The sequence below is a fragment of the Lissotriton vulgaris genome, chromosome 10 (assembly GCF_964263255.1).
Source record: "Lissotriton vulgaris chromosome 10, aLisVul1.2, whole genome shotgun sequence".
NCBI lineage: Eukaryota > Metazoa > Chordata > Amphibia > Caudata > Salamandridae > Lissotriton > Lissotriton vulgaris.
Genome location: NC_141698.1, coordinates 280,038,880 through 280,054,796, shown reverse-complemented (window position 1 = coordinate 280,054,796; position 15,917 = coordinate 280,038,880). Strand labels below are relative to the sequence as shown.

At 48.6% G+C, this 15,917-nt stretch overlaps 1 protein-coding gene across 1 annotated transcript in view; it reads left to right on the top strand.

The window, feature by feature from the left end:
- SMARCC1 (SWI/SNF related BAF chromatin remodeling complex subunit C1) overlaps nucleotides 1–15,917 on the top strand; it is an 810,451-nt gene that overhangs the window by 428,738 nt on the left and 365,796 nt on the right. Inside the window, exons 14-15 of the mRNA XM_086939759.1 lie at nucleotides 7,726–7,984; nucleotides 8,708–8,878. Of these exons, the coding sequence (XP_086795885.1) occupies nucleotides 7,726–7,984; nucleotides 8,708–8,878 (430 nt within the window). The remainder of the gene's footprint in view (nucleotides 1–7,725; nucleotides 7,985–8,707; nucleotides 8,879–15,917) is intronic.

The following is a 15,917-nucleotide window of genomic DNA, read 5'->3' as shown; positions in this document are numbered from 1 at the left end:
AAAAAACAGTGTTTTTTTTTTCTTCTCTCCCCCGTATTTAGATAATAGATTTTAGAATGTCACAAACGATACGAACATTAACATGCTCCTTCTTTAAAAACAGTGGGATATGATCTAAGGCCGGGTCTGTTCCACGATAATAGCACACGTGCTACACTAAAGTATAGCTCTGTATGTTAATTTATATACGGTTTAAGTTAAAGTAGAGTGATCACAACTGGGTACATTAACCTTTCGCACGGGATGATAATAGAACCCAGACATGTCCCGCAATCCTCCTCAGCCTGTCACATCTAGACGGTGGGTGAGACACAACCATTGGACACGCGAGGTTCGTCATGTGACACCAGCTAACTAATCCGAGACGACGTCTCGCACTCGCGTACATCAGGCAAACAACTCTTGTGACACCGGACGCTGACTGAGGCGTTTTTCTTGCGACATAACGCTAGTATCAGTTTATTTTACATTCACGCCCAGGGTCAGGCGGGTCAACAAATGAGGCGGTCAATTATCTGATCTCCTTTAAGACACAGGAAACCCTACGTTATTTACATGCGCGCTCGCACACAGGTGCTGCTTGTTTTCCGATACTTTCCGTTTTCAATCATGTGAATGCTCGACTATAAAAGCTGAGCCCCACCTAAGCTGCATTATCAACGGGGAGGAGGAGAGGCACATTGTAGGTGAACGTACGAGATTTCCCTTTACAACAGGTGAGCCCAGCAACACTACCATATTCTGGGTATTTACAACTTTATAAACTATCTTAAACCACAACTATGTGGACTTTTTAAACTCAGCTCAGCATCAGTTATTTCTCAGTTTTCGTCTTTCTTCTTGACTTAGTGTGACTGCAGGGACCTCCTAAGGACAACCCCACCCTCCCATGGGGCAAGTCAACCTTATTGCAGGGTAAGACATTTTCTCTTGAATCCTCCCAGTCCTCAAACACCATTATTGAGCACTGGGGCGCGTACTATTATCAAAACTTAGTATATGATTTGAAATAGTCTTTTGACCAAATACATTAAATGTGATTAGTCATTAAATATGCAATTTTCTCTACATTTTTTATGTTACATCCAGGTCCTTGGACCCACATAAGAGTAATAGGAGAGTAATAGGATCACTCCCACGTAGTGGCACTACCAAGACAGTTGGTAAGATTGGAGCCCCCTCTTGGTCCTGACGAATGCCATGTACCCATATGGACAGAAGGCAGAAACATGTTGACCTTTTTCTCAAAATTTCACCGCTGTGATGGGAAGATAATGTCCTTATTCACCGCACTTTTGATTTTTATCCCACACAGTCTCCCTTTTGAATAAAGGATTTATGGGGGTACTGTGATGGCTTTTTAACTCACTTTCTTTTTCTGGGCCCCCACTCACTTAGAAGTGCATCCCTGTCTCCAGGTGTATGCCTGCCCTCCATCAAACGCGGTTTTTGGAGGGCGAGGACTGGCAGATGATGAAGCATGACTCCGGGTGGAGTGTGATGCCAGTCCATCACTTTTTGTGAGATGCCCAACTACCTGTGGGCACCTCACTATTCATAATTTGGTCTTTATCTGGAACGGTCTCTACTGTGTTTATTAGATTGGATTGGAGGCTGACCATTTTCCAGTGCCCTACGGCCTCTAGTTCACTCCTCAGGGCATTACCTGAGATAGTTTTGTGCCTTCTCCCTGTGCTTCCGAGCTCTCTGAGGTCCCCTTACCAGCCGGTGGTTTAGGCCCTTTCTTAGCCGCTTCGAAGGTGAGCTTAGGCTGCCGCGTATCCGGCTTCCCCATCTTTCCACAATAGTCAGGAACGGACCGAAGGGGCGTCTCATACAGGCCAGGCACCGCCTGGTGTACAATGTCCTCTACGATAATATCCTCCTTGACAGTGAGCGTCAGAAGGTCGCCTGTGTGCCTATCCGGTGGCTGCACCACAATGCACGTTAGGAGGTGGTATTCACCGCATATGCAGCTTTTTTGGACATGTGTTCTTCACTGTCAACAGTCAGCCACCACCTGTCCCCGCCAGGCCCCGGTATCAGTACCTCTGCGGTTGCTGTTACTCCAGTAGGCGCTTCACCACCTCAAATAGGGTCACCCCCGTCCTGGATTTAGTGAATAGGCCGTCGCCTTATTAGCACCTTCAGTCCTTTTGCTCAGTGCCGCTGCGGCGGCTCCAGGGTCTCCTGCAGTAAAGTCCGGGATATGCAAGGCAGGGACATGCACACACGGGGGCCTCGCAGGAGTCTGCCTCGTAGTACAAGCATCCAATTGGGCCTTAGAGTTCACTCAGTATGGTTGTTAGCAGCACTACAGTCCGAGGCCATAGCACAGTCGTTCTTTCCCCCGCAGCACCGCACCCCGCAGGTCTGGAAACGCGACGTTCGCGTTGCGGCGCTTCAGTGAAACTCCAGGCGCCCTCGTGCCGCAACAGTCCTCCAATTGTGTGCTTAGGTTAATTTCCGCGCTCCGAAGAATGTGGGCATGAGAGGACGTACCTATGATATTGTGGAGCAATGTTCAATAGCGCACCGAGAGGACTGCGCGCCGTCAGCCTTACTCAGTGCCGCATCCACCCGTAGCGACCTCTCCGTCTCGCCCGGGGCCTACTACACTCGTGGCGAGCAGCGGTCTTTCCTGCTCTCTGTTCCGCTCAGCGCCACTCCACGAGCTCCGGTCCCGTAGCCGGTCGACACTTCAGCGCCTCCGCCAGCCGGCACACAGCAGCCGATCCTTCTCAAATTTCCAGCGAGTGTGCTTCACAATATAAGGAAGCTTTGTAGCGCACGACAGCTCATTTTCTTCCCAGTTTGGCAGGATTGATGAAGGATATTGGATCCGGGGAGTAGGAGCCTCACCTAATGGCGGCCATTCCACTCGTGCGCCCTCTAGCGCCCGTGTCCACTATATATCTTAGAATTTCTGTCACGCACTTACAAAGCCCAGAGAATGGAGTCTGGTATTTTTAGGGGTACCTCTGTTCGTGCGGTGATACCCACACACTTAGAACCATGCACCCTGCCCTTGGACTGAATGGCCTACCTTAGTGGTGACTTATAGGTTAAAAGTGCAGTGACCAGTATTTAAAGAAAGCCTTACATCTGAAGTGAAAGGAGTAAGCACCATTTCATGGAAGCCCCGGTGGCAGCTCTGCAGACACAGTTTGCATGGGCTCCCATGGGTGACATAATACACACTGCATCCCATGGGAGACCCCTGGGGTACCAAGGCACTGGTTACCTCAGTACCATATACTAGGGACTTACAATGGTACTCCAGTTTGCCAATTGTGGGGTGTACAAAGTACTTATCATGGAATTTAGAGGACCGAGCACTGCCACTGGGGTCCTTATAAGCAAGATCCCAGCGAACCACATTCAAAACACACTGACAATGGGCAAAAAGTTGGGATATCTAGAAAAATCCTTCTTTTCTACAAGGAGTGCCAGTCTTCCCCTATCTTGACCACTGGCTGTTTAAGGCGCGCTAGTCCGAGGTAGACGTCTCCCACCTCCAGAATATGGCGGACCTCCTGCACTCACTGGGGTTAACTGTCTGTGCCAAAGTCACTCCTGACCCTTTCTCAGATGCTCACGTTCAGTTGAGCTGTTCTGGATACATGCAGTTTCGGTCTTCCTGGCCTTGGGAGGTGCCGGTCCCAGGGCTTGTGGGGTCTGGTGAGGCCCCCTGCCCATAATTAAATATAGCCCCTGGAAGGTGGCTGTCCCCAGGGTTTAGGGGTCCCGCAAGGCCACCTGCCCATAATTTAGAATAGTCAGGCGATGATACAGATGTTTTAACCTCTATTCTGTATTTTATTGAGACTGACTGAGGCTGCTGGACCTCATGGCTTCCTACATCCTGCTTGTGACCAATGCCCGCTGGTGTTTTTACGCTCTTTAGGGAGACCTGAAGTTCCAGGGGGTGCAAAATCTGAGTAATCTCTCCGACATGGTTCAGATCTTGGAGGACACTGCAAAAGACCTGCAGTGGTAGTTAACAAACCACAATTATGTTAGTAACAGATCCCTCTCCCTCTCCAACCGTATCTTAAAGTAGTTTCAGATGTCACTCCTGGACTGGGGTGTGCATCTGGGAGAGTTGGAGTTCAGAGTCCTCTGGTCTCCGGCAGAATCCGGACTCCGCATCAGCCTGTTGGACCTGAACTCTACGCGATCTGACTGGCATTGAAAGCCTTTCTACCCTCGATCAAGGGAAGGCTAGTGCAGGTGTTCATGGACAACACCACACCCATGTGATACTGCATCAAACTGGGTAGGATTGGGTCGTGTACTATTTGTCAAGAGTCCTTGCGCCTCTTGACATGGCTGGAACAGCAGGGCATATCCTTGGTGGTGCAACACCTGGCGAGTTCTCTGAACACCAGAGTGGACAAATTCACCCGAAGATGCCTATCTGATCACCAATGGCGTCTCCAACCAGAGGTGGTGAATGTCTCTTTCAACAGTGGAGAGAGCCTTGGTTAGATCTGTTCACTACAGATGAGAACGTACATTGTCCGCAGTTCTATGCACTGGAGTTTCCAAGGCGGCTGTCGTTCGGAGACACTTTTCTTCTCCAGTGGAGCTCTGGCCTCCTGTTCGCCTTTCTGCCCATACCGCTCCTGTCCAGAGTTCTAAGGAAGATCAGAAACGACCAGGCCCAAGACGTCCTTGTGGCTCTGGTCTGGGCTAGAAGATTCTAGTATACTGATCTGTTTAGCATGGCCCTGATCCTCCGATCAGGATTCTCCTTTGGGAGGATCTTCTGTTGCAGCAGCAGGAGAGAGTTCTCCACCCAAATCTGTCAATCTGCCTTCGTGCACAGAGATTGAACGGTAAAGTGTATAGCTTTTGACCTTCCGTTTGAAGTCTGTAATGCTATCCTGGCAGTCCTGTGTCCCTCCACCAAGATGGTTTACGCTGGCTGTTGGAGCAAGTTTGTAGCATGGTATATGGCCAAACAGGTTGACCCCTTATCTGCACACCTTTCCCAAGTTCTGTTTATTTTTACCTTGACCCAGCAGGGCTCTGCACTGGGCACGTTGAAGGGTTATTTATCTGCCATCTCTGCCTTCCTGCAACTGACAGATCAGCCTTCCCTTTCCTAGACCCTATTATAAATTAGGTTCCTTAAAGGTTTGCAACATTTGTTTCCTCCAGCACCCTTCGTTATACCTCAGTGGGTCATAACGAAGTTCTTACCTTTCTAGTGTGTGCTCCCTTTGAGTCGCTTCATACCAGCCCTATTAAGCTTTGCACCATTAAGACAGCCTTTCTGGTGGCAATTACATCTACCCGAAGCGTCAGTGAACTTCAGGCGCTGTCATCTTCCCCTCCATATGCCTCTATCTTCCCAGACTAAGTAGTCCTTTTTGCCACATGTTTTTGCCTCGTTCCACTTAGGCCATTCATCACTTTGCCTATTTTTTGAGCTATGAATAATCCCTCTAAGGAAGAGGAGAGACTCCACCGACTGTACCCAAAAGGAGTGTTGTTCTACTTTGACTGCACAAAATCTTTTCGGGTACATGATCAACTCTTTGTGGGATATGTCTGAGTATAAAAAGTAAGGCCACGTAGAAACAATCTCCTTAAAAATTGCACTCTGTATTAAGATCAGCTACACTTTGGCCAAGAAGAAACACCCAGAGGATTTGAGTACTCATTCCACCAGAGCAAAGGCTGTGATCACTGAGTTAGCACGAGGAGTTTCAGTCCTGTACATCTGGCAGCCAGCAATGTGGGCCTCACTACACACATTCAACAAGCACTACTGCCTGGATAGTCCGATTCGTTGGGATGGGCACTTTACCTGTTCTGTCATGCAGGACTTCTTACTCCAAATCAATTTGCAGACCTACCTCTGGAGAGGGGTTGTTTGGGTATCTATTCTAAGGTAAGGAATCTACTTGTAAAAGTCTCTATCAGATTAGCAAGTTACCTTTGGTAAAGCCTTATCTGGTAGAGACTATCTAGTTGCAGATCGCTTACCATCCCCACAATCCTTCCCGCTCTACGAACCAATTTATAGATCATGGGCTACTCCCTTTTCAGGGCCCTAGTTCCACACACCAATGGTCAGTAGTCTTCGCGACTCTGCGCACCTGGCACCTGGTATAGAAAGTTGCGAAAATGAACTGATATTAGCATGCTAGTTTGGCACGTATATAGGCTCCTCGCATGACTTCCGGCGCAGACGACACCATGCAAAGCCGAGCGATGCCACCTTCCGGCTCACAAGGGTACTTCCCATGAAAAAGTTCTGGATCCAGTCTGACGCCTGGGGGTAATTCTAAGATAAGGAATCGGCCACTCGATATAGTCACTATCAGATAAGGCGTTACCAAAGGTAAGTTATTTGTTCTATACAGCAATAGGATGAGTGAAGGCTATGACAAGAGACCCAGTAATCCAGATAGTAATATGCTCAAATCAGGGATCCTGCAAGTTGAGTTAAATGATGCTAAGTAACAGTTAAGTAGCAATCAAAATCTGTGATCAGGAGCATGACATTTTTCACAGTGAAGCATAGTGCCTGTACTACTTTGTTGTCTCATGAGCAATGTGAGAAGTAGAAGAGTAAAGTCAATCAATGTACAGTTGTCCTTTGAGACTTCTTATATTGGCAACAGTCTTTCTCGTTGCCAACCCATGAGCTAGATGTTGTGAGCGAGCTACTTGCTTTTTCTGCCAACACATGTTTACCAGGTAAGTTGCAGTTGATGACTCAGGCTTCCTTTTATTGAAAGTGTCCACTCCATTTCATTTCGGGCAGGCTTTCACCCGTCTGACATTATTTGCTCTCCTTCAGGAAAGGAGAGACTATTGTTTGGACCCTAAAGGGCACTTATCTTTTATTTTGATCTCACCAAAAGAAAAAAGTACTTGATTAGCTTCTTATAGGATTATCCAGAGCGAAGGCGGCTATGTCGGCATTGGTACTCCTATTCCCAAAGTACTACTGCGTTAACAGTCCTGTTCGTCAAAGGAAGCATTTTTCTAACTCTGTCCTGCTGCACTTTTTAGTTAGTTCAGACTTACCATCTTGGTAAATACTGCTATAGTAACTATTCACAAGGTGAGGAATTTGAGGTTAGAAATATCCATCAGGCAAACAAGTTACTTACCATTGTTAGATATCTTTCTGGTGAATTCTCTAACTGCAAATTCCTCATTGACCCTCTTGCCTCCCCATTCTATGATTTGGAATTTTTCCCATCTAAAGAAGTCCTAATATAGAGATGAGCACACTAGTGATGCCAATCTACCAATTGGCTCTAGAAAGCAACTGACGTCAGTGCTCATGAGTGGCACTTACATACAGCTCTGTTTGTCACCTCTGGAGTGGAACGTCATTGCAGAGCCACATAATGCCACTCACTGGCACGCAAGCGTACTGGTTGAAGCTTTCTGGATCCAGTCTGATGCATAGGAAATATTAAAACGGTGCAGAATCCGCAATTACAGTATCCACCAGAAAGATTAATGAATGTAAGCAACTTGCTCAATATGTTAATAAACTGATTTTCACAGCAAGCTAGTGGAACATGGGGCACTTGAAAGAGGTGGATGTTGCAAAGTATGTATGCTCTTGTTTACTATATTGACATTTACTTCTTGTTGATACTTGTTCTTTTTTGTGATACATTCGAGCAAGAGCCTTGGAAGGCAGAGAGTAGCTTAATGAACTATCACTAACCCTTGTTCTCTTCCTTTTAGGCACTTGAAATGTACAAAGATGACTGGAATAAGGTGTCTGAGCATGTGGGAAGTCGCACTCAGGACGAGTGCATCCTGCACTTCCTCAGGCTTCCTATTGAAGACCCCTACCTTGAGAATTCTGACTCTTCACTCGGCCCTCTTGCTTACCAGCCTGTGCCATTCAGTCAGTCTGGGAACCCTGTCATGAGCACAGTCGCCTTCTTGGCATCAGTGGTTGATCCCCGGGTGGCGTCTGCAGCTGCCAAAGCAGCTCTAGGTATGATCTGCCATGTTGTGCTCACACCGGTCACTCAGGATTCTTGTTCATGTCTTTATTCACTCTGTCACCAATTATATTTGTTCAAGTTTGTTTCCATGAATAAACATTCAGTGGCGCTTTTATTTTTTAGGTGTGTTTAGAGCCTAAATCATTATGATGATCCAACAATCTTTTTAACTGTTATCAACATTGCTCTGGTTAACAAATGAAGATTGCAATACCGTGCCAGTGTCCCTGCTTGTTGTCACTATAGATGGCTCTTAGTCTATAAATGTCTATGCCTCCAGATCAACTGTCATAACCCTTGTTATTTTCTTTACATCCACTCCTACTTTTCCCTTATAATCCTTTAATTGAAAAGCCTCCATATGTTAACTGTGTAACTTCCTGTGTTAACCTTTCTTTCACTACTGGTTGTTCTTGTGTCCAGTTGTTTGGCATATGGTGCGCTCCTTGATTATTTGTTGGACAAAGAACTTGTAAGAAGTGATGCTAGCTATGCAGCAACATAAAGTTGATGTTATGGGGTAGAGGCCAAAAGCATTTGAAGCACAAGAAAACTTGGAATCTGTTTGGAGCCCAATATAATTGACATCTCAAGGAATACTGGTTTTGCTTAAATCATCTACTACTTGCCATAAGTGATATACCAGACTAGCGTATTTGTTGGTTAGAGGAAAAATGGCTGAAAGTTTGTTGTTTGTTTTTTGCACCTGTCAGAGGAGTTTTCCCGTGTTCGTGAGGAAGTACCGCTTGAACTTGTTGAAGCACATGTGAAAAAAGTGCAGGAGGCAGCAAAAGTCTATGGAAAAGTGGACCCCTCCTTTGGCCTGGAGAGCAGCTGCATTGCTGGGACTGGAGCAGATGAGATGGAGAAGCTAGAAAAACCTGGTAAGACAAAGTTAATTTTAAACCATTGTAGGCTGAGCCCACCAGGCAGCAAAGGTGTCTGATTGCAAAAGACCTATTAGGAGCTTACCAAGCCCACCATTGCTTACCATTGGTTGGCTTACTTTGTCACTACTGTTTGCTTGCTTCTGAATCAGTGGCTTACCATATCCACCTTGTTTGTCCCTTCCGTGGAGCATTGTCTCTGAAATTGTGTTGTTAATTGATCACATTCAGGGAACAATTTTTTTCTTTTTGCCCAGCACTTCATTAGGCATGTTTGTTGTAGCTTTCTCCCGCAGGTGCTTATCTCCTCCCTACACCCTTTGATGCTCTGTTGCCTGTGTGCTTCTCCTTTTGCACTCCGTGACTTTGGGACGACAACAGTTAACGCATGCAACTGTTGAACTAGAATATCAACTGAATTAAGGAAAGGAGTGCGTTTGAGGCATGTGGGCTGCTGAATTCATATCTGTGCATAGATAGCCGCCTAGTGTTGGGTCCGGATGATCGCACATTGTTGTCTTGGAAGAGTCTTCGAAGTATCACAAGATAGGTGGCTCCTCCCCTGGACTACAGTGCGCATGGGCATCGACTCCATCCCCAGATTGTTTTTTTCCGCCATTGGGTTCGGATGCATATTGGTTCACTCAAGTTAGGAATCGATAAAAAACTTTCTTTTTTGCCAAACGGCCTTTAGTTTATCGTCGGTATTGTCTTGCGATCGGTGCCCAGTTCTGTTCCAGCTCAAGTTCCCGAGCCGGACATCCAGAGGAGCCACGTGGCTTTTCAGCACTGAAGGCCTTGTCAACGCCAGAGGCCTTATCGACGAACCATCATGGAACGGAGCCCGTTCAAAAGATGTCCCGTGTGCAACTCGAAATATCCTCACATCGACGTCCACCCGGTGTGCAACAAGTGCCTGTCGCCGGATTACGATGAAGCCTGCTGTATGGCTTGTTCTCGTTTCCGCTCCAAGAAGACCATTCGACTTCGACGCGCAGCGCGCAAGGAAGCCCAGCAGACGGCACCTGACCCGGTGAACATCTTCGATGCCGAGGACGATGAGGGAGCAGAGCGGGAGGTTCGAGAGAATCTGTCTGATCCCGCATCGGAGATCGACTCCAGCTACGACGCTGATATTGAGATGGTCGATACTGAAGACGTCGACGAGGTAGGAGACGACGATGGGGCCTTTGGGGCCATGGAAGATAGCTCAAGCGAGGAGCTAGGCCCACAAACTGATACTGGGGCCAAGACACTTCATAAGGCTCAGGTCGAGGGATCGCCACATGGCCTTACCCAAGATCTTCCACTGGGTTCTACAGCCCGCCTTCGGGCCCGGCTTCGAACACTTCTAAGGAGCCACCGGTTGCCAAATCGAAACCGAAAGAGAAAGCTTTGGTGTCTACGCAACCAATAGCACTAGAGGCAAAATCGAAACCGAAAGTGCGTATTGCTTTGGTCGGCTCGAAGTCCACTGAACTATCGGCACTGACGAAGCATAAAGGTGTTATCGACGCGGTGCGGTCGCTAAAGGGCGTCGAGCCAAAGACTGGAACACCGAAAGCGCTGGTCAAAGACGTCGACCCGAAAATATCAGCGCCGAAGACCGTCGACACCGACAAAGGACTCGGAGCTCAGAAGGTTCTCGATCCTACGCGTCGACCATACAAGGCTAAGAGCGGTACGAACCTAGAGTCCACGCCTGGCGGCAGCTCGAAGGAACCCGTCGAGTCGACGCAGCCGTCTGCCTCCTTCTCGAAGCAGGTGTCGGAATTGCTGAAGCGAATTAAGGAAAAGGCTTCGGCTGTCGGACCAAAGGACACTCCACCACCAAAGCCTGCCAGTAAACCTCAAAAGACGTCTGCGCCCATCCAGTTCACGCTGCCGCCGAAAGTGGTACCGAAGGCCTTCGCCCCTAAGATGGCCGTCGAAGCGCCCAAGAAGGTGTCCACGGGGCCGAATCCCACAACTGCGGTACCGGCCACAAAGCATCGACAACCCTCGCTTGAAGAGCAACAGGAACAATTCATCGATGCCGAGACCGGCAGACTTTCTATTTACAAACGAAAGATCGCCCCGGAACAGCCTATGGAGTCATATGGAATCCGATTGAAAAAGAAGGATTCTACTACAACACCCGTTCTTGTAGAACCTATCTCTCCACGTGGCCAAGATGTCTCGCCCACTTACTCGGATCTGGAGACAGGGAAGGTGACAATGAGGAATACAGCTATCCTGTGGACACTGATCCAGAGGATCATAATGAACCCTGGGCGGAAGCTGCTGACCCAGGGGATCCACACACTGCCCCGGACAGTCAAGTGTATGCTGTGAAAACATTGCCTACTGAAGACTCAGCGGCGTTTAATGCACCTATTGAAAGGGCAGCCAAAAATCATGATGTCCAGCTCCATGCTGACCCTATTGAAGTGGATTTTCTGATTGACACCTTTTCCACCTCAGAGAGGACTGTCAAGACTCTGCCAATGCTGAAGGGTGTCTTGAAACATGCTGGAGAGATATTTAAGGAGCCAACAAGGGCCAGGGTGATAAACCCCAGAATTGAAAAAAAGTACAAACCGGCGCCTGGGGACCTTACCTACATTAAGGGGCAGTTGCCGTTGGACTCTCTGGTTGTTTCCAATGCACGGAAGAGGGCTAACTCACAAACAACGGGTGATGCTCCTCCCTCTGATAAAGAATCTAAAGTGCTAGAAGCATCGGGGAAAAGGGTGGTAGCTCATGTGGCCAATATCTAGCGCATTTCAAACACTCAGGCACTCTTAGCCATATATGACAGGGCCCATTACGATACACTGTAGACCCTGTTACAACACTTGCCAGATGAATATAAGGAGGCAGCAGAGATGCTGATACAGGAGGGGAAGCTCATATCAAATGCTTATATCAAATGTTGCCTGGACGCAGCAGACACCGCAGCCGGAGCCATTAACACAAGTGTCATGTTAAGGCGGTATGCCTGGCTCAGAATCTCCGGGTTCAAGCCAGAGATACAGACCACCACACTAAATCAGCCGGTAAACCCTGATCATTTATTTGGCCCAGAGGTGGACACCACCTTGGAAAAAATAAAAAAGGACACTGAAACTGCAAAGTCTATGGGGGCTCTTCAGTCGCAGCAGTTCAGGGGTGGTTCTTTACGTCGCTCAAGCAATAGAGGTGTTTCCAGAGGGCCAGCTGTCCCAGCAAACACAGTACAATAAAGGTGGCGCGCAAACCACATACACCAAACAAAGTAGAGGTGGCTATCGTGGAAACAGCGCCAAGGGCAGAGGTCGTGGAAACAACAGCTCCAGATCCTCCGCCGCTAACAAACAGTGACGCCTTGTCACTGCCCCCGACCATACAACACCGGTCGGGGGGGAGGCTACAACAGTTCCTGCCAGTCTGGAAATCCATCACCACAGACAGGTGGGTCAGAAAGCTTATCCAGTACGGTTATTGTCTGGAGTTAACATCCACTCCACCCAACATACCCCCAAGACACCGTCCTATGTCCTCAGAGCATTTGCACTTATTGCAGCAGGAGGTACTCGTCATGCTGCAAAAAGGGGCAATCAAACTTGTGCCTGTGGAAGAAAGAGGTACAGGAGTGTACTCACTGTACTTCTTGATCCCAAAGAAGGACGGGTCCCTCAGACCCATACTGGACCTCAGACCCCTCAACCAGTACATTCTGTCAGAACACTTTCACATGCTAACATTGCAGCAAGTTCTACCGTTGCTCAGTCAGGGAGATTTCCTCGCAACATTAGATCTGAAGGATGCATATTTTCATGTTCCACTACACCCGTCACACAGAAAATACCTCAGGTTCACCATTCAGAATCAGCATTATCAATTCAAGGTCCTCCCTTTCGGAGTGACAACGGCACCCAGGGTGTTTACAAAGTGCCTGGCGACAGTGGCCGCACACCTACGGAGACAAAACATTCACGTCTACCCTTGTCTGGACAACTGGCTTATCCAAGCAAAGTCGTCCGAGCAGTGTGCCGCCCACATGTCCCACACCATTCACCTTCTTCACGATCTGGGATTCTCACTGAATTATCCGAAGTCCCACCTTCAGCCCGCCCACGTACGGCAGTATCTGGCCGCGACAATAAATACTCTGGCAGCCAAAGCACAGCCAAATTCAGTGAGGATCAGCAGCATCCAATCGCTGATACAAGAATTCAGACCGCAGCACTCGCTTCCAGCACGAGTGTTCATGCAGTTGATGGGCATGATGGCCTCCTGCATCTTCATAGTCCCGCACGCGAGACTACATATGCGTCCGCTTCAGGAGTGCTTGGCACGTCAGTGGAATCAGGCTCACGGACAGTTGAAAGACCTAGTGTTGGTGACCGGTCGTGCATACAACTCTCTGCATTGGTGGAATCCACAAAACCTTTGCAGGAGCCGACCGTTCCAGGAGCCTGTGCCACATATCATTCTGACAACGGACGCATCTCTCCAGGGATGGGGAGCTCATGTACTCCACTACACAGTGCAGGGACTATGGACAACGCAGCAAAAGAAGATGCACATCAACCTTCTAGAACTGATGGCTATCTTCATGGCGATGAAAGCATTCAAAGTACATCTGTGCAACAAGGTCGTGTTGATCCGGATGGACAACATGACGGCCATGTACTACATTCAGAAGCAGGGAGGTACACACTTTCCACAGTTGTCTCATCTGGCTCAGAGCGTGTGGAAGTGGGCCATTCAGAGGAACATCTTCCTCATGGCGGAACACCTCCCAGGCAAGGACAATCAGATGGCGGACCTGCTCAGCAGGTACAGCCACCAGATGCTCGAGTGGGAGATACATCCATCAGTACTCCACCCGTACTTCCAGCAGTGGGGTCATCCAGAGATAGACCTGTTCGCCACAAAGGAAAACGCCAAATGCCAAAGCTTTGCCGCCAGGCTTCCACAGTCGCAGGGCAATGCGATATGGATGAGCTGGGCAGGCATATTTGCGTACGCTTTTCCCCCAGCACCTCTAATACCGCTGGTAGCACGCAAGCTGAAGCAACACTTGATGGCACTCATCCTGGTTGCTCCGACGTGGGCACGCCAACCATGGTACACCACGTTTCTAGAACTATCCGTGGTACCGCATCAAAGGCTGCACCTCACACCCAGGCTTTTGACGCAGAGCCATGGCGACATTCAGTACCCAGATCCGCAACAGCTCAACCTGGCGATCTGGCTCCTGAAGTCTTAGAATTTGGCTACCTCAACCTGTCTCCCGACTGTATGGACATAATAAGAGAGCTAAGAAAGCCCACCACCAGAGCATGCTATGCGGCAAAATGGAAGCGGTTTGTCATTTATTGTGCAGACCACAACATCAACCCGCTAGACGCATCTACTCAAAACAACATTCTGTTACATCTGTACAAATGCAATCTGGCCTATGCTTCCATTCGTATCCATTTATCCGCCATAGCAGCTTATCTCCAAAACAGGCACAACTCTCACTTTTCAGGGTGCCTGCCATCAAAGCCTTTCTGGAAGGACTCAAACGAGTCATTCCTCCCCGGACCCCACCAGCTCCCGAATGGAACCTGAATGTGGTCCTCACCAGACTGATGGGTCCACCTTTTGAGCCTCTACATTCATGCGAGATTCAATTCTTAAAATGGAAAGTGGCTTTCTTGATGGCGTTTACATCGCTACGACGCGTTAGTGAACTCCAGGCACTAACTATCCAAGAGCCATTCATACAGATTCACTCCAACAGGGTGGTGCTTCGCACTAACCCTAAGTTCCTTCCTAAGGTGGTTTCACAGTTCCATATCAATCAGACTATAGAACTGCCTGTGTTCTTCCAAAATCCTGAGTCAGTGGCGGAGAGAATGCTCCACACACTAGACGTCAAAAGAGCCTTAATGTACTACATTGATAGGACCAAAGATTTTCGGAAAACAAAACTACTATTTGTTGCCTTTTCGCCACAACACAAAGGCAACCCCATTTCCAAGGCAGGTATAGCCAGGTGGATCGTTTAGTGCATTCAGATTTGCTATCAAAAAGCCAAGCGCACTCGAACGGTCCCCCCATTGGCCCACTCCACCAGGAAGTTGAGGGCCTCCATGGCTTTCCTTGGAAATATTCCTTTAGAAGACATATGTAGAGCAGCCACATGGTCTACCACACATACATTTACGAAACACTATTGTGTAGATGTGCACTCCAAACAGCAGGCAGCTGTAGGGAAGGCTGTTCTCAAAACACGTTTTCAAACTGCTGCAGCTGGCACAGGCGGCCACCGCTAATGGAGGGACTGCTATGTATTCTATGCACAGATATGAATTCAGCAGCCCACATGCCTCGAACCGAATATGCTGCTTACCAGTATGCATCTGTTCTTGGCATGTAGGGCTGCTGACATTCATATCGCCCGCCCTCCTCCCCGGCGCCTATAGCGGCTGCAGCACTCAGAAATACTCTTAGCATGGTCATCACTCACAGTGTTACACTCCATCTTTGCCACAATGGCTAAAAACAATCTGGGGATGGAGTCGAGGCCCATGCGCACTGTAGTCCAGACTCTTCCAGGACAACAATGTGCGATCCTCTGGACCCAACACTAGGCGGCGATCTATGCACAGATATGAATGTCAGCAGCTCTACATGCCAAGAACAGATGCATACTGGTAAGTAGCATATTCGATTTTGCTCATCTATTATTATTGCTTCTCTATTTGTCCCATGTTCTCACTCTCGTTTGCATTTCCCCGCCCTCCTTTTTGCTCCTTTCCTTGTGTGCTTCTTTTCCCTTACTCCCCCCGAGGCCCCCCCCCCCCCCCCCCCCCCCCCCCCCCCCCCCCCCCCCCCCCCCCCCCCCCCCCCCCCCACCACACACACACACACACACACACACACACACACACACACACACACACACACACAGTCTATTTAGGCCTGCCTTGACACAATGGACTCTGTCCCCAGATCATGTGCTTCTCTGTCAGTATAATGCACTGCTTGCCTGAGCCCCTTCCATGCTCTGTGGTTTGTT